Raw genomic sequence first — 26246 nt, 5'->3', positions numbered from 1 at the left:
CCTAATACTACATCCCAAGAATCCAGAGAAAGAAGAATGCAAGTTTAATAAGAAAAATAAATAATAAATGTCTAAAAGAAAAATGAAGTAAAGACAAAAATTGCAAAAGTCCAACAAGCCAATGATGGTTTATAGATAAAAGTATCATGGACACACTGTGCTAGACAAATTAAAGAAGAGAAGAGTCAATAAGTAAAATGAGATGAAGAGGTCAACATTCCAGCTAACACAAAAGGAACATAAAGGATCCTTAGAGATCCGCAGAAACAACTTCGATTAACAACATAACTGCATGGAAGAAAGGAACAAGTTCCTGACAGCACGTTATCTGTGAGAGTAAAGAGATAGAATTGGTAATTAAAAGTCTACCATCAAAGAAGACCAGATGGATTCATTACTGAATTCCACCAAATATTCAAAGAGCTAACACCAGCCATCCTAAAACATTCCAAGAAACTGACAAGGAAGAAGTTCTTACAAACACATTCTACAGTTACTGGTGCCCTGATACAAAATCCAAACAAGAATGCAAGCAAGAAAGAAAATTATGGCTAAATGTTCCAGGTACTATTTACATAAATGTAAAAATAAATCCTCAACAAAACACTAGCAAATGCTGGCTGGGGGGATGGCTGGGCAAGGAAAGTACTTGCCATGCAAGCCTAAAAACCAGTCTGCAGAATCTAGGCAATCCCAGTGCTGGGGAGGCAAAGACAGGTCCTCTGAGTAAGATGATGTCTTGATGTAAAGGTAGAGAATGACTGAAGAAGACACTTGATATCAATTTAGGCCTCTATACACATGCACATATATGAATGTATACCTCACACTGATGAGCATCCTCACACATGTAAATATACATATGCATACACACATATATATCGCTCCCCGAAATAATACCTGCAAACCAATACTGACAGCATCTTAGAAAGACTACTGTGATGAAAACGGACTCATCCAAGAAAAGAGTATGTCTACATGTGTAAATCAATCAACATGACAAATTCACACGATCATCTTAATGCATATAAAACTCATTTGATAAAATTCAAAATCCCTTTTTTAAATTTTATTTTATTTCATTAATTACACTTTATTCACTTTGTATCCCCCCATAAGCCCCTTCCTCCTCCTCTCCCAGTCGCACCCTCCCTTCCCCTTCTTCACTCATGCCCCTCCCCAGGTCCACTGATAAGGTCCTCTCCTTACTTCTCATCTTAGTCTATCAGATCACATCAGGAGTGGCTGCATTGTCATCTTCTGTGGCCTGGTAAGGCTGCTCTCCCCTTACCAATCATATTGATCAAAGAGCAGGCTAATTATATTATGCCTCTTCCCATTACTATGTAACCCACTTGGACACTAAACTGCCATGGGCTACATCTGTGCAGAGGTTCTAGGTTATCTCCAAAATCCTTTTTTTTTAATACATGTAATGCGTAGAAGGTTATGTGTATTTGTGTGTGTGCATGTAAATTTAACAGGATTATGGTTGTAACTCAGTAACATATATGCTTACCATATAAAAAAGCCTTGTCATGCACACGTGCATACACACACACACACACACACACACACACACACACACCGAAAATGTTCATTTTCACTACTTATATTCAACATGACACTGCAATAAGAGTAAAGGCTATACATGGCATGCAAATTAGAAAGAAAGCAAACTGTTGCCATTCACAGATGAAGCTCTCACTTATGGAAAACAACAAACAAGTGACATTGCTGTTCTCCAATGATGAATTGTCTGAAGTAGAAGTCAAGGAAACAATCACACTTTCAATAGCTATAAAAAAGAGAAGATACAAACTTAACAAAAGAGATGAGATATCTCTACAATGAAAATTATAAAACACAGAGGAAAAATTGAAGAGAACATGTTACAAAAAAGAGTGGCAAGACCTTGATTTCATAGATTAGAAAACTCAACATGGCCAAGATGTCACAGTGTTCTACAAAGTCAATGTGACTTTCATTAGAATGTCTTTGAAACTCTTAAAACAACTGTAAAAGGCCCAAAAGTTTGTATTAAACCACCAGACAATATCCAAAAGGTGAATAACCAAAGCCATCAAAAGCAAAACAAACAAACTGCCCAGATGAAATGAAGCAGGTCTTACCCTACCTAATTCCAAAGTATGCTATAAGTACACTAGTATACTTATACTAGTATAAAAGTATACTAAAGGCTGTAGGCATCAAAGCAGCATGAAGCTGGGTGTGTCCTTTAACATCTAATTCCAGCCATGGAGGACAAAGCAGAAAGACAGCAAGCTGGAAGCGGTCCTGAGCTAGAGAGAAAGACCCTGTGCTGGACATGAAGGTGAAGGGCATGAAGGAGGGAGAGAAAAAGTCATAGGAAAAACTATAAAGTCTGAGAATAAACCCATGTATTTACAGTCAAGAAGATTTGTTGTTTTGCTGTGTTTGTTTTATTTTTGTTTTATATTTTTAAATAAGGGTGCTTAAAAAAGCAAGCTCTTTCTAAGAGATGATGCTGGAAATTTTGTATAGCCACATGTAAAACAATGAAAACAGAGACCCTCCCCTCCAACTCACACACACACACACACACACACACACGCTCCTTACAAAAAAAAAAAAAAAAAAGTGGATTAAAGACTATTATGTGTAAAGCCTGGAAGCTAAGAAAACAGTATAAGGAAATGGGAAAATCCCTTCAGGAGAATGAAAGGAGCAAAGACATTTTATATAAAACAGCCCAAAATGGAAAATGCCAATTCCACAGTTCACATACGGCTCTTGAAAATGTATCTTCTGAATCATGCCTGACCTTGAGTTTCTCATACTTGATTTGATTGGCATGTTCCTCTCAATTCACTTTCCTTTTCACCAAATGTTGTGCTCTGGCCTTCCCTGGTGGTGGCTGCGGTGCTTCACAGGAGGTAGAATAGCCTTTTTTGACACTGGTGTGTTTCGACTGCCGCCATGCTAAGTATGTTTGAGGTTGAGGAGCCCCTTCCTGACTGTGGAAAACAGGACCAGATTTGGTAACCAAGATTCCAAATTGAGGTGTGTTCAACGCAGAGGCGTGTTTCTGTGCACGAGCTGGCTTCGAAGTATGATTAGCCCAAACATTCTCAGTATTTGATGCCAAAGCGTAAAATCACAATGATGTTACTACTTGTTAAGCTCTTTGCTTATGAAAATGTTTAGCAATGGTTTTTCAAAAGATGTGAATGTCTCATAGAGCAAGATTTTGAAACATAGACTTGTAAGAGCCAGGTAGCTAACTGGAATATACTCTAAAGACAGGTTGGAGATGCTATGCTTTGAAAAAAAATCTTCACTATGCTTGTTTTTTTTTTTTTTTTTCTTTTAAATATCTGTCAATATACTTACTTCATTCCTTACTACACTCTTTTATGCATATGAAGAACATATATGAAGCGGTCTTTATGCAACAGAAACTAATAAGCATTAGGTATAATGAATGATTCTCTATTCATAAAAAAGAAATGCAAATATCATCGATACCTGCAAGACAAGTTACACGTAAGACTACCTTCAGGTGCTGTTACTCAGTGATACTACAGCCTTTCTCTTCTTTTCAGTTGTGTTTATAAAAACTCGTGAGAATAAAACCATTTTCTTTCATAACCTAACAAAAGCTGTGTTGAAATGTCACCTCTAAATGCTTTCTGAAAGTGGTGATCAGTGTTTAGTACCTGTAAGTCCTCCTGAACCTCATCAGAAAAGAAGACAATGCATGGTCAGTGTCGTGACTGCACACTCTCTTAGTGGAGCCCATAATCCCATAGGAGCCCTTCTGCATCTTTCACAGGACCACAGCCAACGTTTCTGCCAGTCCCCATCTGTCCCCTCCACTTAACTTTCTTCTCATCATTTTCCACCCTTCATTACCAGAGTCTTTGAGTCTCTCTCATTTGGTTTGGATGCTATGGGGAAATTCTCTTGAAATTCTAAAGTAAGTGGGCAGAATCTTACGGCCATACTTGGAGAATCCTGGGATTGTTTGGTGATATGTCCCCTTTTTACCTTGTCTTTTGTCTCTTGGAGAAAGTAGAGGTAGAAAATCCAGTTTCTGTTTCAGTTGCTAGGACCAGCTCTTTCACATTTTTTTCTGTATTGTGCTTGTGAAATGAGCAGCCCTCTTCCCGCCCCAGCTCATTTCTCTACATGCACAGCTGCCAATAGTGTCTACATTGCTGGCATCTTCTTCCTCTGGCATCCATTTAAGCAGATTCAGTTCATGTACAGGAATGGATCATAGCCCTTGTTATTTTAGGTGACGTTGTTCACAAGATTTTCAACACTGAAACAGAGTGACCTTTACATCAGCCTTCTCTGAAATCTCCTCATTGACCAGCAATCCCTATCCAGATTCTCCCAAAGACTTTTTCATGCTTACTAAGAGTGTCAGAGTTGTCTTCCTACCTTTCTAAGTCCAGCTCCAGGGTCAGCACCTCAGGTTTATGCCATAGTCAAAGCAGGACTCACATCTGCACAGCAGAAGCCAGGTAGGGCTCCTTGGGTGCTGTGTGCCAGTACACTCACTTCTGAATGGTTAGATTCCCAGGTCTTCGTGTAACTAGGGTAGAAAGTGATTTCTTTTCTCACATTCCCTGCCCAGCTGGCATGATCGTCATAACAGGGCTATCTTTTTATATTCTCACAAATGAATGTTCCAAAGGGTGTAGAATGGAGCCGCAAATCTTGGTACAATCAATGGTTCGCTATTCATTAAAAGGAAATGCAAATATTATTGATACCTGAAAGTTAAGCATACCTTTAGGTGATATTACCCGGTGACACTGTAGCCTTCACCTTCCTTTCAGTTTTTATAAAGCTCATGAAATAAAACCGTTTTCTTTCATAACCTAACAAAATCTAGGTTGTAATGTCATCTCTAAATTCTTTCTGAAAGTAATAGTAAGTGTCTAGATCCTGAGATTCAGAATTTCCAGTATATCAATTCCATCTTATTCTCTTAAAATATGTCAGTGACCAATCCAGAGCCAGGGGTCAAAAAATGGGTTTCCACTTCTGAAAAAAAAAGGCAGCAAAATATAGCTCATGCCTTTAGTCCCAACAGTCAGGTGACAGAAGCAGGCAGATTTTTTTAAGTTCAAGAGCAGCCTGGTCTACAGATAGAGCTCCAGGACAGACAGATACAAGGAGAAACCCTGTATTGGAAAAAAAAGTAGCAAAATATATGAGAATGAACAAGAAACCCAATGCCAGGAAGCAGAGCAGGAAGTGCAGTGGGACCCGGATGAATGCTTAGAACACTGAATCCCACCTAGTCATACAAGAGCTGTCACCACTACCAGCTCTGGAAACACACCCTGAATATCGCACACCGTGATGCTTGGTCAACTAATTATGCAGGGTAACAAGAGGGAAGAGTAAGCGTGGGCAAGGCAGAAATGAACTGGGAAATAGTAAGAGCTGGAGAGGACAGGGTCTCCACAAGGAGAGCAACAGAACAAGAAAATTTGAACACAGGGAACTTCCCAGAGACTCATACTCCAACCAAGGACTATTCATGGAGATAACCCAGAACCCCTGCACAGATGTAGCCCAGGGCAGTTCAGAGTCCAATTGGGTTACATAGTAATGAGAAGAGGGACTGCCTCTGACATAATCTGATTGGCCTGCTCTTTGATCACCTCCCTCTGTGGGGGAGCAGCCTTACCAGGCCATAGTAGAGGACAATGCAGCCACTTTTGATGTGAACTGACAGACTAAGATCAGAAAGGAGAGGAGAACCTCCCCTATTAGTGGACTTGGGGAGTGGCATGCAAGCAGAGGGAGGAGGGTGGGTGGGATTAGGAAGGGAGGAGGGAGGGGCTTATGGGGGGATGCAGAATGAATAAAGTGTAATTGATGAAAAATTAAAAAAAAAAAAAGTAGATCCTTCTAATTGTCAAGGCACACAAGACACACAATGGGAATCCAGGACTGGCCCAGTCAACCTGAAATGAAGAAATAAATGTTCTTCAAGTTAAAAAAAAAAAAAAAAAAAAAGAAATGTGAACTGGGGATACTGAATTTAACTCATTGAAGCAGGAATCTAATAATCGGCAGAAGTCTCTAAAGAGGTCATGGACCAGAAAGTAAGGCCAGATATATGACAATTGCTCATCAGTTCTTGAGAGAAAGAGAAAACTGGAAGTAGGCATTAGTCTTCTCATTCTACAGGGTGAAGTAATAGCCTCCCTTCCCTATAGTGCTAAGCTAAAAAGTCATAAAAGCATTGTTTATGTCTATGAAACTCAAGCATATAGAGACAAGCTGGACTCATTCGGGCTAATTCTTAAAGTCCTCTACGAAAGTTGAAGGAACAGAGTTTGGGGTGGAGCACAGAGGTGTGTGGTCGTGTGTACATGCCACTCCAACTACTACCTCAGACACCCATGGTCTCTAGCACCAGATAGAGATCAAAAAAACACAAGGACTTGTTGCACGTTGCTGAGACCTGAGCTGCTTCACCAGTCAATACCAGGCCTAATGAATGAGACAAGACTATTCTACTCTGCCTGTTTAGGCTCTGCTGATTTAAAGGGAGACCCTCCATGTACTCATCCACAAAGCTGGAAGGGGAAGGGATTAGATTCTTGTGTAGACAGCATTTGACAATGTACAAAGCACAGAGCAAATGTCATTTGATCTTGGAATACAGTGTATCAGACATAATAAGCTAGTGGTGTTCATCTTGAAAGATAGATTGGACATATGAAGAGATGTATTTAGAGAGTGGAAACATGGAAAAGCCAGTCAAATACAGATCATTCTAAATTATACAATTAAAGAGTCAAATCTGAAAAATTCTTCAGCTGATACTGGATCACAATATATTTTATACAGTTGCATAAGGATATGCCGATTTCAGGTCACATGTGAAGGATTTTCTCAGTCCCAGTCCAAAGTCATAAAAGAGGTTAATGAGTACCTGGGAAAATTAAGTGGGTGGTTTTATGAAGTGAGAACGGTAACTTAGTGTTTCACAGAGAAATGGCACATTCTATGTCCAGATGCGACAGAGCAAACCCCATCTCAGAAAAGTTTGCAGAACAACACTGTTTTGCTAATAGAACTGGTTTCTACTGACAGTTTCATGGTTACTATTATTCAAAATGCCAATTTATTTTGATATGCAAACCAAATCTTGCTTTAACTAGTATAATAAAATACCTGTAGGTTTAATAACAAGGTGTTATTCTACGGGAGGCATAACTAAACTTCAAAATGCCAGCCCGAGTCAGGTGTCCAGAACTCTCTCACCTATACACTGACCCTCCATTTAGTCAAGTTTCTTGTACTCTCCAATTTTACTCTCTTTTATAAGAAATTATTTGTTGGAGTAAATTTTTATTTCTTTAGTCAGACTAAAATTACTCTTCCCTATTGCTTTTTATACTCTTATGTGTTTTAACTCACCACGTTATGAATGGTTGTCTATTTATGTTGCATTTAATCCTTCAAAAGTATATGCTTTCTTTTAATTGGTAGTATATGCAAGTCTTGGGAGACAAGCACCTTGTCTCTTGTGTCATTTCTTCTCATTGAAGCACTGTGGCATAGAGAGCCTGAAGCTAGGTCACAGCTCACCTGTGTACACAGAGACCGAAGAAGGAAGAAATGCCCAGGGTGCCAAAAATGTGCTGCTCCCTGTCCATGCAAGAAGACACTCTAAGAAATACCTAGCAAATGAACACACAGTTCCTTCCCTCTGCATGTGTGATAAGCAGCCACAGAGGGAAATGAGAAGCCACCGGAAGGTATTATTCTGCAGCTTTCCTGGAGGCCATACAGTCACGAGCTGCTTGCAAATCATAAGCTCATTCATGAATAAGCCAAAGTCTTTATCTAACTATCATTTTAAGTAACTTCACACATGTAACTTATGAAGCATAGACTTTAGGAAAGATAGTGTGATTATGCCATTATTATACAGTGGAAAAATTCAGTTGAGTCAAAAATGTTTATTGCCTGTCGTGACTGCTAATACCTTGTTACTCATCAGAACTGCCTCACTGAGCCAACCTACGGGGCAGGTGTTAGTTAGGATATCATCAGTGTAGAAATTTTATGAGCAGGGATCCATCGGGCAAACCATAGAGAGAAACTTCTAGTTTTAATGATGTGAGTTTAAGTCACTCCTGCCAATAATTCACTTTAAAAAAAATCAGTCTTTCAGTGCATTTCAAAGATTTCCAGGTTCTGAACAAGAAGAAAAATCCCTAATTGACTCTCCTAGCTCCAGGGCTGTGCAGTTGAAGTCCCCACCTCTATGCTGTTAAGTATAAGACAGCCTTTCTCTGTCACCAACAAACCTGGTGTAAGGTAAAGCTTGACAAATGTGAGCCAATATGTGGTATACACTGAAGGAACAAGAAAAAGTTATAGAGAATATTCAGAAAAATAACACTGAATACGTATATATACTCACATTGGAATAGCACATGCCAGACATTCAGAATGGAAGGTAAACTTTTTTTTGTGTGTGTACTAGTTTAGCATGAAATGTAAATGTGGTCTGTTTGTTCATGTCAGCATACATTAAGAAAAGATTTCAAGTGAAGCACAGAACTCAGAGCGCTTAGAAAGAATATTATTGTTATTTACAAAGGGAAACATTTCAGTTCCTCAATATTTATCCCAAATAACTCCATGTCCTTAAATGGTCTTTAATGTTGCAGGAGGCCACAGGCTGTATAAAGGTGATCAAGGTGGGATGGATTGATCAGAACAACCAGTTTTTACCCATACACGTGACTTGTATAGTGTACCTGGGTCTCATGACGATAAGGCTCAAATGTGAAATGCAATACTTTTATATTGCCATTTGAAATTTTTTTTAGTTTTTCAATGAAAGATCTTACCCTTCACTTTGTACTGGGGCTCGAGACACACACAGCTCTCCCTGGATGTCAGTGGAGATAAGATTTGAGCAAATGTTGACATACAGGCCACATTTAGACAGTTTAGCACGCCAATGGAGAAAAAGGCTTGCAGAAAGAATCAGAGGAGCCACTTCTGCAGATCAAACGAGAAAAATCAACTAAGTCTAATCTTGATGCAAGATTAGAGTCAGAACTTCTTATATGGTAGCCACAGAAGCTGATTGACAAGGTAAGCCAAGTCAGTCCAAAAGGCCAACCTAACAGTGGCATAGCCAAGGGTTAGACATTCAAAATGAAAGGAGGTAACAATCACGAAGTAATCTGTTGGTTACTTAAAATGTTGGGCATGAAGGTTACAAGTCTGAAGCCAGACTAGGTTGTACAGGGTAACCTTGTTCACCAAAGTCATAAAACCTTAGGAGTTAGTACTCAAATAATTATTGTTAAACTCTATGAAATATACAGAAAAAAAATCTTTCTCTGGGCTCAGCCCGTGTATGAGAGCAGGAGAAACAGATCCACTTCCTCGCACAGCTGTTCAAAGCCCACATGCATGTATGCAGAAAACTATATTCCATGTTTCTTTCTTGCATTTCTTCTCTTGAAGGCAGAGTAGAAGAGACAGTTGATCAGTGCAGTCTATGAATAGAATACATGGTGAATTGGTTAATACCACACCACATAATCAGTGAAAGGTGGATGAGACAAATGTTCCCGGAAATCACGTGAGGTAACATTTTGTCAACAGACAGAAGGGAACAAAGTGTAAGTCTAAGAAAACACGAGGTCAGGAAAGAATTCCAGAAGAGCTCATTTATAAGTGCACGGCACTGTACACATTAGAAGCCTTTTAGCCATTTACATCCATCTAGATTGGAGTGCTCACATACCTTACTATATTTAAAAGAAGACACCTTTAAAGAATGAGTAGAACACACCACAACTCCGCATCCACTGGTGAGCTGAGTATTTCACGCTCTAGTCCTGCGTTTTTCCTTGAGACGGAAGAACAAGTGGAATACAAATAGTGTTTTGTCAACAACTCATGGCTCTCTTGTACCCATGCTTGTCATCTAAGTAGCAAAAATGATTTATTCTCTTTACTTTAAAATTAATCATCCTAAAATTAAATTGTAACTGACCTACTGTTTGCCTGCTTTGAATGTATTTGAACAGCCTAGCCTCCATTTACCCAGGCTAACATACAGACACCATTAACTCCTGTCTTGGTACCTGCATGACTAGATCTTGTTATCTTAAACTCAACCAATGATTCACAACTTGTTTTTCTTTTTTAATCTATCTTATCATGTGAGACTACTTTTCTTAGTGCATGAATATCGTCATGAGAATATTGTGTGTTGAGAGTAAAGCACCAAGAACCAGATTGAATCTTGAGTGTTTTGTTAGTGTAATTTAATATATCACCATGAAAGACAGAAATGTGTTAAAGAGAATTTTGCCTATTTTCCTTATTGTTAGCAATTAATATTTCTATTTAAAAGAATGTATATGCTCATTTAAGCATGAAATTAATCAGTACAAACTTTTCAAAATGATATTGAATCCCATATCAACAGTACTCTAGACCTTATTATATAAGGGCTTAAGAGAAACTTATTGTAACTATAATACATGTATAATTTCTATATGATAATAGCATACTTTAAAAAAATTATTACCTAGAGAAATGAAACACTGCCACTAGGAAAACACATTAAAGTCTAAGACTTAATATTTCATGACATTAATAATATCTAATAATTCATGCGTTGGAGATAATTTCCAGGATTTACATTAGGTAAGAGCTTTATTAAATTGTATCCTATTGAGTTTATATCATCTCATTTTTCTTTACAAAGAACAAACAATGTTTTATAGGCACTGGGGGTTGGGGCTGTGACTGCTAGACTCCATAAAGCCTCCAGTAAGTGAAATACACCTTACGCCATAAGCGGAAACCACCATCTGCACACCGAGGCTGTCGGTGAGAGCAGAACTCACTGTTGAGAACCTAGGTTAAGTGATTCTAGTGTTTAAAATGACTTTCTCCCAAATGTCTTCTGAGCAGTTGCTGTGTGTACAGATTTCTTCTGTAACCTACTCTTAAAATGCTTCTAAGCACTTTATTCTTTTGAAGTATTGCTCAGTCATTTCCTGTATGCATAATGCTTCACTTGATAGTCCCACAATGCTCACACACACACACACACACACACACATGCAGGTTGGTAAAGGAGAAGGGATAGAGAAAGAAACAGTGACAGAGACACACACACAGAAAGAAAAAAAGGCACAAACTGAGAAACAGAGAGAAAATGAGCAAGCTAGAAAGCTATGTATTACTGATTTCTTAGGGCTACCAGGAAGTGCTGTGCCAAAGCCAAAATCTAACTATCTCTAAGGCCAATGGAGGTTTACTGTAATACAAAGGTGAATGGGTACAGGAAATACTTGTGTCTAAAATAAGTCAAGACTTTTTTTTTTTTTCAGCATTAGACAACACTTGGAGAGGAACTAAATACTGGGGAAAGACTCTTGGCTGAAATCGAAGTTAGGCTACCTTTGACAATAGTGTTTGTCAAACTCAAACCAAGTTCCAGGCAAAGCTGTGGGCTTTCCTGGCATCTTCCAATAAGCTCTGAGAAAGGCCTTGAACCACTGAGTCCTCTCCCCCTTTTGTCTAGTAAATGAGAAGGAGAGCTTGAACTCATATACCATCACCCCTAAACCAATATCTACTTTCAAGTATTTCACCTCTCCTCCCTTTCTCTAGTGTTTTGTTTTGTTTTCTATGTTCTTTCCTAATTTCTTCTAGGAAAAATAGTGAGGACAAGGAAGAGGCATTGTCAGCCACAGAAAGGGAAGGAAGGAAGGAAGGAAGGAAGGAAGGAAGGAAGGAAGGAAGGAAGGAAGGAAGGAAGGAAGGAAGGACTAGGTACATTCATTCTTTAATTTGCTTACTGGCTTTGTGGAAATCCTGTGTAACTCTGGCCTTGCTCAGCTCTGGGAATGCCCACCACAGCGAACAGTGACAGAAACTTCCAAGGACAGCCAGTGTTAAGTTCAGAGGTATGAACTAAAGGCAACTGCAGGATGCCTAGCGAAGTCTGGAATCGAATTGTTAGGGAAAGAACATGTGCATTGCAACAAGTGTTTTGCAAATAGGCAGGAGTATGGGAAGACTCCCCAAGGACACACAGCTGTGCAGACCTGATCTGAATCACAGTGTTGAGCTGCAGGATGCACACTGTGGCTCTAAAGACCCTTTGGTGTCAAGGTAAGGAACTCAGGCTTCAAACAGAACCGGAAGGAAGCAGCACATCCAATTGAGTTCTGGTTTCTTAGGAATACAATTGTCAGTTCTGCGGCTGCAGCTGTGCAGGATTCTTAGAGTGACTTCTTAACTAAGAACTGGTCTGTTACAGGTATGAAAGCTCATGCCTGTCATCTAACACTCTGGAAGATGCAACTGAGGCAGGTGAATGGAGTTCTAAACCAGTCTGAGCTACATATGGAGTTGGATATTAGCGTGGGCTAACTAGTAAGCTAGTTGGTTAGTTCATTTAGAAGACTGGACTTATCCATACATGGTCCTTGGTTGGAGAAACAGTATAAGTAAAGACCCTTGTGCCCAGATATATTTAGTCCTTGTGGAGCTCCTGTCCTCTCCAGGTCATACTAACTCCCCTTCTTTCATATGATTCCCTGCACTCTGCCCAAGGTTTAGTTATGAGTCTCAGCCTCTGCTTTGATACACTATTAGGTAGAGTCTTTCAGGGACCCTCTGTGGTAGGTTCCTGTCCTGCCCATGGCAGCTCAGTATCCAAGTGAGTTTCCTAATTATGGGAACAGGGACTGTCTTTGACATGAACTCAATGGCTGGCTCACCCCCCTCCACACACACCCCGAGGGAGAAGCAGCCTTGCTAGGCCACAAAGGAAGACATTGCACCCAGTCCTGAAGAGACCTGATAAGCTAGGATCAGATGGAAATGGAGAAGGAACCTCCCCCATCAGTAGACTTAGAGAGGGGCAGGGAGGAGATGAGGGAGAGAGGGTGGGATTGGGAGGGAATGGGGGAGGGAGCTACAACTGGGATACAAAGTGAATAAACTGTTACTAATATAAAAATAAAAATTTAATAAAAAATAATAAAAGACTGGACTTAGCTAGAAAGATAGCCAACATTTTCTATTTTATTCAAAGTTGTAAATAGAAGTCCCAACTACTCTACCAAGATTGTGTAGCCAGAAAAAGTGAGTAGTTACTCCCCACTGTTCTCAGAGGCAGTGAAGGAGGCACACCTTTTACAGAGGCTTCATTTGTTCCCTCGTGCACCAAAACGGGGCTTTAATGCCCACTTGGCTGTTTGCTCTGCCTGATGCTGGAGCACCAGGTTAAGCAATGGTTGGGGGGAGGTTCATTTGACGCAACAGGTAACAACATTTCTTTGTAAAACCAAAGAAATCAGCCAAAAACTAAAGAAAGAAATAGAGAGCAGGAAGTAAGAGTCAGAGTCAAAGATAAGAAAGTGCATCCTGGGAGATGAGGTGTGGAAACAGAGTTTGAAGTGAAGACAGCAAAGCTTGCTGTAAGTAACCATTTCATTAAAGTTGTGCAAATTGCAGTTTCTCACAGGAGCTGCACATTGTGGGCTCAGATTAAGGATAATGGGCCCCCGTGTGAATTCTCCTCATTACTCCTCTTGAAAGCGGTAAATCTACTGAAAGAGTAATTTAGGTTTGCTGTTCACAGTCCATTCACTTTGCTTATAAGCTCCCCTGTTTCAGGTTTTAAAAAATATGATGCAGGTATTATCCAAAAGGAAAGAGATCAGCCCAAAATGAGCCAATTTCAACTCCTCAAATAGGCATGGCATCCAGGCCTGTACAACAGGCTGCAGACATCTTGCTCCAACAGATAATGATGGAGTTCTAATCTTCAGCAGCCACACACGCACAGCAAAGGAGTGATGATCTGCCTTGACCCTGAGTTATTTGCATGTTTATATGACTCTAAATACCCCACCTTTCCATGTTCACTTTCAAATCAATTCCAAAGAAAGTAAAGGGGTTGAAAACTTTTCTCCAGATTCAAAAGCAAATAAGTTATTTGGGAGAAAAATGTCTGTAAAATGAAATGTTAATTATTTAATTATAGGCAAGTGCTGCTACAAGTTCCCTTTTCAAAACCGTGAGCCTGACTCTTTCTGGTTTTAAACTCCTTCCAAATTGTTTTGGTGGTGGCATGATTACAATCCAGAGCAAAGGTGAGGTGATCACCACGCCTGTCATTCCATCAGTGGGTGGCTAGGAAAGAAGGATTGTGAGTTTGAGGCTAGCCTAGATGCCCTAGCGAGAACTTTATCTCACAAGTACAATAGATAGATAGAGCTGTAGAGTGATATATAGATAATTAGATAGAGAGAGTGATAGAGTGAGAGATGAATGATAGAGTGATAGATAATAGATGATAGATATTGATAGATATTATCTATGATAGACATCATCTAGCTGTGTTAGATGATAGATGTTTAGATAGACAGACAGACAGACAGATGGATAGGTAGATAGATAGATAGATAGATAGATAGATAGATAGATAGATAGATAGATAGATAGATGGTAGCAAATAACAGAAGCCACTAGAACAAAGCAGAGGAAGTAACAATCACCCTTACAAGTGGAGTTACTTTTAGAAAAAAAAAGTCAAATCTGCTGTGTCTATGGCTTTCTCATTAGACAGGTGCTCCATCCTGGCACAGTAAAGTATTCCATGACTCTGAGCTACTGAGTTAAGTGTACGGGTGAACGAACTCCTCAGATCCCTGTAGTCCAGGGGCCAGGGTGTGCCAACACTGCTGGGGGCAAGGATTTAGTCACTGTTGACTGTAATCTGAACAAGTGCTTTTAATGTTTAATTTGCTTTTGTTCCTCCACTAAAATGAAACAAACAAACAAACAAACAGTATTTAGAGTTTCTGTTTTGTATTTGTAAGAATCGAACACTTGAGAAGGTGGATCACCATTTTTCATCCCAAACAAAAAACAGCTACATAGAAAGTGAAATCTTCTCACTGTTTGTGAGTGAGGGTGTATCCTAAGGAAGTCATCAATATGACATTTAATGGATGGACATTTTACTTTGGAAATAATTGTCATAATATTTTAATCCATTCTCTATGCATTCCTGCCATGACACAGTTTCTTGTATATGACACAATCAGACTGTGTCTCAACAAATTATTTCATGAGAAAAATTTTCAATGCTTTTAGATGCTCCAACTATAAAATCAGTATTAATGAAAAATTACTAGCAAAGAGACAGAGGGGGGGAAAGGTATAAAACAGGGAACACAAAGTAATTCATTGAAAGAAATGAATATTCATAAGATGAGTGATTTAAAGCTCAAACATCATACCCTTTCCACAGACACTGAGGGGAAAAAATCAAGGATTCCTAGACATTAGTTTTCTTTTTGTGATATGACAAACCCACTCACCTATTTCAAAACAATAGAAAACAACTAAATTCTTAAATAATTATTAGCATGTTTGCCTTGTAAGGGCAAACATGTTGCAATTTGCCTCAGATTTTATCCAAAGTTAGAAGCTCTTAGACCCGGGGTCCTTCTTAAGTAGTTTAGTCTATTAAGCATTCTTTTCCTTACTTAGTTTATGCATAAATTCTCAGATGATGTTTTTTCCAAATGTGTGCTCATTCAAGCTGACTTTTCTTGTTTTTCAACATGCAAACCCAAAGGAACTGAAGTCTTTCTATGACCCTGGGAGGAAAACCTTAAATCAGCAAGTGTATTGGCACACACCTGTAACCTCATTACTCTGTAAAAGCTTAAGCAGAAAGATCAAGATCACTGCCAAGTTCAAAGTCAGCCTAGGCTGCATAGTGAGCTCCAGGCCAACCGACACATGATAAAACTGTCTCGAAAAAAAAAAAAAAAAGAAAAAAAGAAAAACCTAAAACTGGGGACAGGGTGAAACTTGAGCTGTAATCAATACCAGATCCTTACATGATCACAGTAAAGCCATCTATTTTGACAGAGTAATTGAAGGGAGAATTTGTATTGGTCAGTCATCTACAGGGTCCTCACTCATCTCATAAGCAATCCATCAAAAGATTCTCTTCCCAGCACTTATTGATCACCCAACTGCATTAATTTAACGAGGCTCTAATCATCCTGCTCCAAATCAAAGTCAAGTGTTTTGAGCATCCTTCGTGTTTTACGGCTGCATTAACAGAGGTTCTGGCTGACCCAGCTCCCTGGTGACGGTGGTTATGGGAGGAATATATCTTTGTTACATAAAGACACATGGCTTGGGGACCAGCCATCTCTCCCCTAAGTGCTGTCACATTCTGTGGCTCACAGTGTACTTACAAAAGGAAATATTCAATAAATCCTTGGGAGATAATCTTTCAACAGCGACCTTCTCGTAATTAATTTCCCACTAGTTGCTATTTATTTCAATACAGTTTTCCTGTCACAAAAAAATAGGTCTGTCTCTCAATAGCAAAGCAGTAAATTTTACTGATTTTCCCATACTTTTAAAGGTATGAGTTACTGGTATATACTTAAATATCTCTTAACTATTGCTGCTAAATCATTTTATGCAATATTCAATGTTGAAAGTCTTTTTGAGTGATTGTAAAAAAAATATAACTTTGTCTATTCCTTAAGAGAGGGCATGTTTGATTTCTGCATTGTTGTCATATAAACTGTAAGGCCAAGAATGGGTCCTTTGAATATGCAAAGTTCCCCCTTAAACCACCTTGAAACTAGGCAGATTTGCAACATTTTAAACTGGCACTTCATCCCTCTTTCAGCAAGCATCCTCTGCAGATTTAATGATCAGGAACATCCTTCTGATGCATGCTGGGAGATATGGCTGCAGGGTACAGACCACAGCAGACAGTGTGTCAGATGAGGCAGAGCTTCTGGTTAGGGGTGAGTATGCTCGTAGCGCAGACTGCAGACACTATCACCATCAATTATCCTACAAAGGGACTGGAATGCATGGACCTGGGGCCCTTCAGCACTGTGCTGTTCACTGTCAACCTCACCATCTCTGTCATTTTTGCTTAACCTTATTTTTGCCTTTGAGATGACATTATAGGAAACCTCTCCTTAGAAACAGACAAACGCTCTCTCAAGACACTTGCAGTAATGAGTGGCTGCTAAGTGGCAAACCAACTTAATCCCAAACTCAAAAGTATAGCTGCTGAGACACTTGGGTGGCAGAGACAAGGTCCCTCTGTGTATGTGTGTGTTTGTGTGTGTGTGTGCGCGCGCGCGTGTGTGTGTGTATGTGTGTGTATTTAAAAGCTATATACATATACATATGTGTGTGTATATTTAGTTATACACACATATGCATATAGCTTTAAAATGCAAAGCCAGCAGAACCCTTAGGCATTATATTTTTTTCTCACCAACTTCAAAATCCAGCCTCCAAAACCAAGACTGTGTAAGAGGGAGTACAACAGTGAAATGACAGGGTCCACCCCTCCCCCACTGAGCCTGAAAATGTCAACATACAGCCTGTCTGTGCAGAAATGGCAACTAAGTGTTTTCAAATGAGGAGCCACCCTTACAGCCCCACCACCAAATTCTACAATCTTGTGAAGTTTTGCCTTATTAAGCAAATGTCTACAATATGCATTGCCTTTATTTTTCAAGATGAGAAATACACATTCTAGCATGTATTTTCCTTCTCTTCTTTTTTGTCTTCCTTCTTTTTCCCACTCTTTCTTCCCTCCAAACTTTCATTCTTTCTTTTCTCATAGTTTGCTATTAAGTACAGAATACCCACAGACAGTTTCCAAATTTCTTGTGCAAAGCCACAAGTCATGTTAGAAGGAACTTAAGAAAGAGTAACTGCCAGTTCATTTCCCTGTGCTCCAGTCTTATAGAGAGATGTGTTGCTTCCAATTCTTGCACAGAATACAAAAATAATCACTTTTATAGTCCAGAGCAATAGATCATATTTTAAGATAACTGATCTTTAACTATGTGAAGTGTTTTTAATTGTCATTTTAAGAACCAATATTTATAAGAATTTCATGAGTGGCTAGTGACATCTCTCTGGCTGCCTGTGTCCCCAGTTGTTGATGATGTGTGGTAGTATTCCCACTACTGTTTCCAGCAAGACGGTTTTCAACAACTGTGAGTGTGAGAGGGAGCGCAGCCACGCCGCGTGTGCTTGCTTCTGCTTACAAGGCGGCTTGTACTTGCCTCCAAATTTTGTGTCAGGGATGTATGTTTATATCACCTTACTGGGAAAAGGAACTTTTTAAAGCGTTCTTGTTTCGATACACCTCACTTCGTGTAAGTAACAATGTCTTTGTGCCTTCTGAAGGCACGAGGTTCCCGGAACTGCACACTGCATCTTGCAGTCAATCGGTAGAAAATTGCTTCCTTTTTTTGCTGTTGTCTGCCTTAGTTACATGTATTTACTGTGTGCACTCGAATAGTAATGTAGAATGATCCTCCTGAAATTAGAGCTCCCCAAATGAATACCACAATTTAGACACTGGTAATAAGAAACAAGTATTTTTTTTTTCCAGGACTAAGGGGCAAATTTAAGTGGCAAACTACACATCCTGCTTTGTAAGTAAAATTAAGCTCAATAGGGTTCAGACATAATTCAAGGCCAACGTTTTCATGCTCTGCTCCTTTAGCCTTTGGCTTTATGCCTGGGAGATGATTAAATGCATTAATTTTGGAATTGCACCCAATAGCAATTTCAAACAGGTTGCTCCTGTTTGAATATTTACTTATCAGTGAGTTCAAGCTTTCCCTTGAAGTGAGTTCAGTCCAATCACCAATTTCTGATTATGTGCTCACATTAGATTTTCAAAATTAGGGAAAATAATTTGCTTCTCCCTCCCAGCTAGTCTTGGAGAGATTTTTTAAACTAAATTGAGAATTATGGTTCATCTGTCGTAATCATATTTATGGTGAAAATTAGCAAGTTCTGGTCATCTTGGAAAATTTGCATGCTGGAATGTTATTGGTTTTAGTGTTGACTTGTGAGAGTAACTTGATTCTCTGTGTGTCCTGCCCCAATTCTTCCATTCACTGTAAAGAAGGAGCAGCCGTACTGTTTCACGCAGTAAGACCAAAGCTGAGCACTCTACAGTGAATTTTTCTCAAGATTGTAACTCAAATGGCAGTTATTATTTTATAAATTAACGAAAATCTGTCTAGGAGCAGTGGAGACCAGCAAGCTTGCGTAACACCGTCAGTTAGGGAGTTCACTTTGACAATGCTGATGACACCTGAAGCACACACACACAGCAAGCAACCTGTTCTTAAAATCTTATTCTGATGTTGACTTAGGCAAACAGTTTCTACTCTCAAAGCCGGACGAGAGCTCCTCTTTGTTGCCTTGGTTTCCATTAAGGAGGGTCTGTAACATTGCTCTGTGTGTCCTAGTGAATCCTGGGTACACTGAGTTACTTCCAGGCATGTGACAGCTTTGCTCCCACTACTCCTCATTTGAATCGGAAGCCTTCAGATGCCAGTTCCCGGCCTAAGTGTCTTAAGGGCTATCTTTTTTTCCCAAAAACTTATTTTTGATTTTGCTTATAATTCTGTTTGTGGCTGTTAATGCTATTTCTTTCCACCGTTATCATTATTTAAATTTTAAAATATTCTATAAATAATTATATACAGCATAAAATCAATCATCTGTTCCTGCAAATTTAGATTTCTTTGGACCAGCATTATGATGGTACCATGTGTGCAATCTGAAGAACAACAGAAAACAGCAATCATGAATGTCCTAAAAAAAAAAAAAAAAAAAAAACAAACTTATTGCACTGGAATATAAATATAGACACAAACTAGAGCTATGACCAAATATCTGGACACCATTTCCTTTACTCTTTTGAGAAGTATGCTTTAAACATAATAGAGAAAGCAAGGTCATACCATGCTATAGAAACACATGAAAGATGGGTAGAAAGATTATATTTTCTAGGAAAAGAGTAATAGATCTTTGGAACAGAACCTCATGGAAGGAGCCACACCACTTTGAAGGCATTGACATGGTCAAGGATTATGGGAAGCAGCCTACTGCAGCAGAGGCACCCAGAGAAAGAAGCATTATTTTGTTATTTGGTTTTTTTTTCATAAATCAAAGTTATGTATGTATATTTTTCACAGCAGATAGCACAGTATGGAAGTTTCGTGGTTTAAAAAAAAGACATGCTTAGCTCAAAAAGTAATACTGGGAGCCTGAGTCTGAGCTCCTTTTATTCTACTCAGAGTAGAGGAAGCAATTAGAAAAATCACTTTTCATTCAACTTCTGTATTTTTTTTCAACATTTTCATAATAAAAAAAAAGTTAAGTCAAGAAAGGCCAAGTTAAGCATGACTGTGTGTGAATATAATCTCAGCACTAAGGTCGAACAGGAGGATACGGAGCTCAAGGTAGTGTCAGCTACAAAGGAAGTTCAAGTCCAGCCTCAGCTCTATTAGACTGCTTCAAAGCACCGAGCACCTGCTGGGTCCTTCAGGGAAAGCACACACAGCCCTCCCTGAACCTGTGCAGCATCTTACTAATGCAGCTAGCATGCACTTAGTTGAATTTGAGAAGAACGGACCCCTGTGGACAGAACTTGTTTGGACACATCTAACTGCTTTCATGCATGTGCCTCACCCACCCCCACCACAGCATTACTTCCTCTTGTGAGAATTAAACGTACATTCAATTCAATTTCCCTGACCTTTCTCATCAACTCAGTTGCATCCACTCTTTCCAATTTTTAAGCTTTAATGGTTTTGTCTTTCCTAGACTGCCTAGTAATTTTCATACCAAACTAATGCCATCGAAACACTACTTGTTATCTCTATGAGATAAGTCAACAGGCATTTGTTTATAACTTGCTATGCATTTCTTCCTCTGTCCACTCATCTGGCCTGGGTAGGGAGGTATGGACAACACCCAAAATGTAAATATGAAGTTGGGGCTTCTGACCTCTAGAGGTTCAACACTTAAGTTCCATCTGTGTGACAGGTGCTCTTGTGGGGAGCATCACACGAATGTCCCTTGGTAGCTTTTGGTCTTACGAAAGAAGTAAGGGGGATTAGGAAGAACAGAATAAACACAGCAGTGGTACAATTTAAGGAACTCAGTACAAGAGAAAAGTAAAAGGATGTCTCAGCCAAGATTATTTAGAGCTCCAGAATAGTGACAACAAAAAATCACCCCGGGCACAGGGCTCCTCCAGGCTCAGGGCTGGGCAGAGTATACGGGCTACACACATGTGAAGCCAGACTTCTGTAACTGTAAAATGATGCATCCCTGTCAAACTGAACAAAGGGCATGTGAAAGATTATTTAGAAATTAGTTTACAAAATTAGGCAGACAGAGCTTCCAAAACAGCCTTTTTTATATTTATATGTGTGTGTGTGTGTGTGTGTGTGTGTGTCTGTGTCTGTGTCTGTGTAGTTATTTTACTCCATGAGCCATATATTTTGAAAGAGTTTGCATACTGGATTAAAGTATTGATATTTCTATATTATACATGTAAATTTTTATTGCTTTTTATAGTGTGTGTGTGTGTGTGTGTGTGTGTGTGTGTGTGTGTGTTAGTACTCATGTTGAGGTCAGAGGACAACTTATGGGTGTCATTTTTCTTTTTCCATAATGTAGCACCCAGGGATTAAACTCAGATCACCAGGCTTGTTGGCAAATACTATTACCTGCAGAGCCATCTCACTAGCTTAATATTTTAATTTAAGAAAATTTTTTTCATCATAATATAGATGATGTTACCAAACCAGACAATTTAATTCCAGCCAACTTCGAAGATGCAACTTTTAAATTAGCTTGAAAGTATTATATATTTGTGTATTTTTAAGAAAGCTAAAAATAACCTAAATATACCAATTTCTCCTTGAATGGGAAAATACATTTGATAACCTTTGATTAAACATTGTCCACATTCACTCCAAGCTTTGATATTCATTGCGTCTCAATAGTAAGTGAAAATTTTCCAAATTTTTCTCTTGTAAAGATGCCTGCTCTGACACTTCCCAAGCTCAGTGGAAACAACCTAAGAGATTGTCAATTGACCTAGAATTAAATCAGATACAATGTGCTCTGCTCCTCACAGAATCACCCTTGCTCTCTACATCGATTTCAAATTGACATCAATATCTGTTTCACACTGGACTTTCTTTAAGAGGGAGTTTCTTTCCTCTTACAGTTTTTATAGGGTTATTTGCTAACCAGCAGAACCTTCCAATTACAAAGTAACATTTCCTCTGTAAATTAAATATTTGGCTTCTCTGACCCACTTTTGATTTGGTTTATGGAAGTCATAGTTGACCATAACAGCAGAGCTGACATGACTACAGTACCCTTGCATGTATGAACATACACACCAGAAAATTAAGACTGAACACATGAAGTGTGGTATCATACACAAAGGTGTCCCAACTGATTAAGTCTGAATCTCTTGTATTTTGTTCATTCAACAAATATGGAGTCCCTGCTGGAATCCTCATTTTCTCTGAGATCTTGAGATTTCCATCAGCGCAAAGACCTCCTCAAGTGCCTTGTTGGGAATGTGTTGCTGTCCTGAAAAAAAAAAAAAAAAAAAAACAAAAAAAACTCTGACTTCTCTATCTGACTTTTAAGAACATTCTATTCATTGTGTTTCACATCACTGGCAGTCTCAATCACAAACATATGAGAATCCATTCCATTTCTGCTCTTTTGTTCCCATCTTTCCTCACATACATCCTAATATAAACATATCATTAGCACATTTATACAGACATGTGAAGATGAATGCTTAGTGTAAGAAGCTACATTTTAAAGACTGATTTCATCTCTTATTGATAGGGTCCCTACAGTGTGCCCAGGCAATGATGGAGTGATACTGACTGTAGAATCTTTCTTATCCCATGACAAGGAACTCAGCCTTTTGTGGTAAAAGTCATTGATATACAGAGAAGTGTCTGAAAGGAAGAGATAGGCACTAAGGGAGAACTGCAGAGGATGTCTTAGATGAGTAAGGTCAGTGTTTTGCTCACAGAGCCACAGCACACTATAGCCACAGTCCCAAGAAGAAGAACAAGCAATGATAATGAACATGGGAAACTGGGAAGGAACATACAGACCCACACAATCAAGAGGACTGAATCTACATGGCGTGATCCTCTGAACTATGAAAAATGACAGAGAGGAAGCAAATGTGAATGCCAGATTTAGTGGCATTCACTAAATTCATTAAGCAGCCAACGTCTACATTCTATTTGGATTTAGTGCTTCACTTTGGTGTTCTATCATGATTCATCTTCACTTTTATACCTAGCCAAGTATACATCATAAGTTATGTCCCTCCAACTAAGAGAACTCATTATACAATCACAGTCACTTGTGATCACATCCATTTAATGTGGTAGATACAGGAAGCTCGTTGTAAGTAAGGGAGCAGCACTTAAGATAAGGATCCTTATACAAATATGCAGTAAGCAAGCAGCCTTTTGGTCATGGAGGTACAGGCAACATTAGAGCGGATATGCTAGCCTGAGCACTAACAGCATACTAAAGACAAGGGAAAGGAAATATTGGAAAATCTAGAAGAGAACATTTGCCTTGGAATGTGTCATGAATCTGTGAAAGAAACAGAGCTATTGCCAAGAAAATCCAAATAAAATAGGTCATTCAGATAAATTCAGAAGAGACTTTCAGGAGGGAGAAACATGATGAGAGAGTCAAGGACCAGCTAGCCAAGACTCACTGGGATGGAGAGCTAGTGGAGTGAAGTCTATAAGAGCGTGGGAATCTGGGCTTGAGAAGCAAAACTTACATAAAAAAAAAAAAAACACATGTGATGCAGCACATTGTTATCCTTCTATCCTGGAGGCAGAGACATTCTGGGCTCTCGGGCTTCCTGGCTGGTGGCAGAGTGGAATCAGTGAACTTCAGGTGAACAAATAAATTCGATCTCAAATAAACAAGGCGAAGAGCCCATGAGGAATGATAGCAAGGGTGATCACTGGCCTTCACATGTATGTACAAACACAAACTCCCAAATACACAGACTTGCACCTGCTAGCTTGAACTCACACTAACAAGTGAAATTAGAAGCAGTCTCTATCCTTGGATTTAGTAATTTGGAAGGCATTGATGGCCTTGGTGAAGGAAAGTTTTGTGGACCAGAAAGTGAAAACTCCAAATTACAGCAGGCGGAGAGAGGCACAAGGAAGGGGTGAAAGGAAGACATAGTCGCTGCCCCACAAGACAAGAACTTGGCCAACTTGCATGATGTAAACCTCAGGCATGCCGCATTTATTAATTTAATGTTTGTTCATCAAATGTTTAAAAGAAAGGGGCTGAAGAGATGTTTGAGTGTGTAAACAGTGTGTTGCTCAAACAAGAGGACCTGCTCTGGATGCCCAACATCCACACTAAAATTAGGTGTGCTAATACCCTCAGAACTTAACAAGCCAGAGAGAGGTGGGTTCCCAGAGCTCAATAGCCAGCAAGCCTAACCTAATTTATGAGCTCGGGGTTCAGGGAGAGACTCTGTTCCAAAATCAACAAAAGGGAGAGCAGCTGAAGAAAACACCTAACATCAACCTCTGGGCTTTACACACACACACACACACACACACACACACACACACACGCACACACACACACACACACACACACACACATACATGTATAAACACATACAAAGAAAAACAGAGTGCATAATATGTTGTTAGGCTTTAGGCTGAGAACTAGCTAACAAGTTACATGTTCCTTTTCTTTTTGCAACATGTAAAGTCCTGGCACAGGCATATGACCCTGGGCACAATTTCTAACAACAATGAAAATAGTTAGCTCACAGTCAGCAACTTCTTCCTGTGTGTCAGTCATTGCACTAATGAGTCCAGGTGAATTATTTAACTTTCTCCATTCACTTATCTTACAAAAACAATGAAAGAAGTACCACTTTTAGCTACAAAAATGTAGATACGAAAGCTAAGGCACAAAAAGACTTAGAAAGAGGCCAGCTGCTGCCCTAATTGGGCCGGAACAGTAAAGAGACTACACAGGGATGGCTTCAAAGCCTTTACTTTTCCTTACTATTCGGTCCTTTCAAGCCAAGAGACACATTGTCTTCCATACGCTTAACAACCGCATCTATTAGGCCCCTACAGTCGCTACACTGTGTAGTTTTGTAAGTGTCAATATTGAGAAAAGTAGGAAAGGGGAATTAATGGAAAGATGGAAGAAGAAACAGTATGGAAAGAGGGACAGAAGAGAGAATAGAGGGACAGAGAGGCTTTACCTGAGAGACAGAAGATTTTCATCAGGGTGATATGCTAATGAAAACTTGAAAGGTATGTAGTCATTTGCTAAGTCTAGAAAGATGAGAGAAATGACCCAATATCCACTTGCAGAGACAGCACATTGTCTTTTTGTTCATTTGTTTGTTTTTAAGATGGCACAATTTCATTTCCATTTATCTTCCATGATAAGATGGTGCATTCTTGAATCCTTTAAAGAGCCTTCTCTTTGAGCGTCTGCCCAGAAGACATAATTGGTCTTCACCTTCTGTTTTAGACGAAAATTTTAGACCTTGACCATACTAACAAATCTGGCTTTCTGGCCATATGTCTGGCCAACCAACTAAAAAACCACATTCTTTCTCAGGATCTCTTGTAAAACTTCTGAGCAGATATGATGTCACAAAAGCATCCTTTCTAGATGAGATGTCTCCAGAAATGTTAAGGTTCAATAAATAGGAAAGCTACCATGGCTCTTTCTTTAAACATGCTTTCAATCACCACTCTGGTAAGGAACAAAACTTCCAAGTTTTTCAGAAAGGATCTGTCCTCCACTGCAATACCTAAGTTCTTCCAACCATGCACTATCCTGCCTTCTTATTGTTCCTGGTAACAAAAGAGCAGAAGCAAAAATGCTACAGCCTTTAATACCAGAAAGGCTGACCTTGACAAATACACTCTTAAGCAACATATCCAGAGGACCATCTGTCTTTCTAATCATCTGTGTGAACTGTTTGCAAAAGTCATCCTCTTCCTTCCCATCCCATATGCCAGTACGGACATACCTTAACCCACTTCTGATCCCACTTAACATCCAGCCCTTCTGCAATTCTCCGTGCGATTCCTGTGACTGTCACTGAGATTGTTTGAGCATGTCCTTTGTGTAGTGAGTGGGAATGCTTGAGGCCCAGAGTGTGCATGCTTGTAAGTGTGCATGCACTCCACTGCCCAGCTTTGATAAGCAAATGTGGTCAGCAAGCACCCAGGCGGGAAGAAGCCGTTCTGGAAGGCACATCTCTGAAGAAC

The 26246-nt window shown here is 39.4% G+C and overlaps 1 protein-coding gene across 2 annotated transcripts in view; it reads left to right on the top strand.

The window, feature by feature from the left end:
• Cntn5 (contactin 5) overlaps positions 1-26246 on the top strand; it is a 1228807-nt gene that overhangs the window by 1104057 nt on the left and 98504 nt on the right. For both annotated transcript variants that reach the window (XM_060369300.1, XM_060369297.1), the window contains exon 16: positions 16748-16868. In XM_060369300.1, the coding sequence (XP_060225283.1) occupies positions 16748-16868 (121 nt within the window). The remainder of the gene's footprint in view (positions 1-16747; positions 16869-26246) is intronic.

Source organism: Meriones unguiculatus, chromosome 1, assembly GCF_030254825.1.
Source record: "Meriones unguiculatus strain TT.TT164.6M chromosome 1, Bangor_MerUng_6.1, whole genome shotgun sequence".
In the NCBI taxonomy this organism is placed as follows: domain Eukaryota; kingdom Metazoa; phylum Chordata; class Mammalia; order Rodentia; family Muridae; genus Meriones; species Meriones unguiculatus.
The sequence above is the reverse complement of the archived record's forward strand: the minus strand, read 5'-3'. Positions and strand labels throughout refer to the sequence as shown.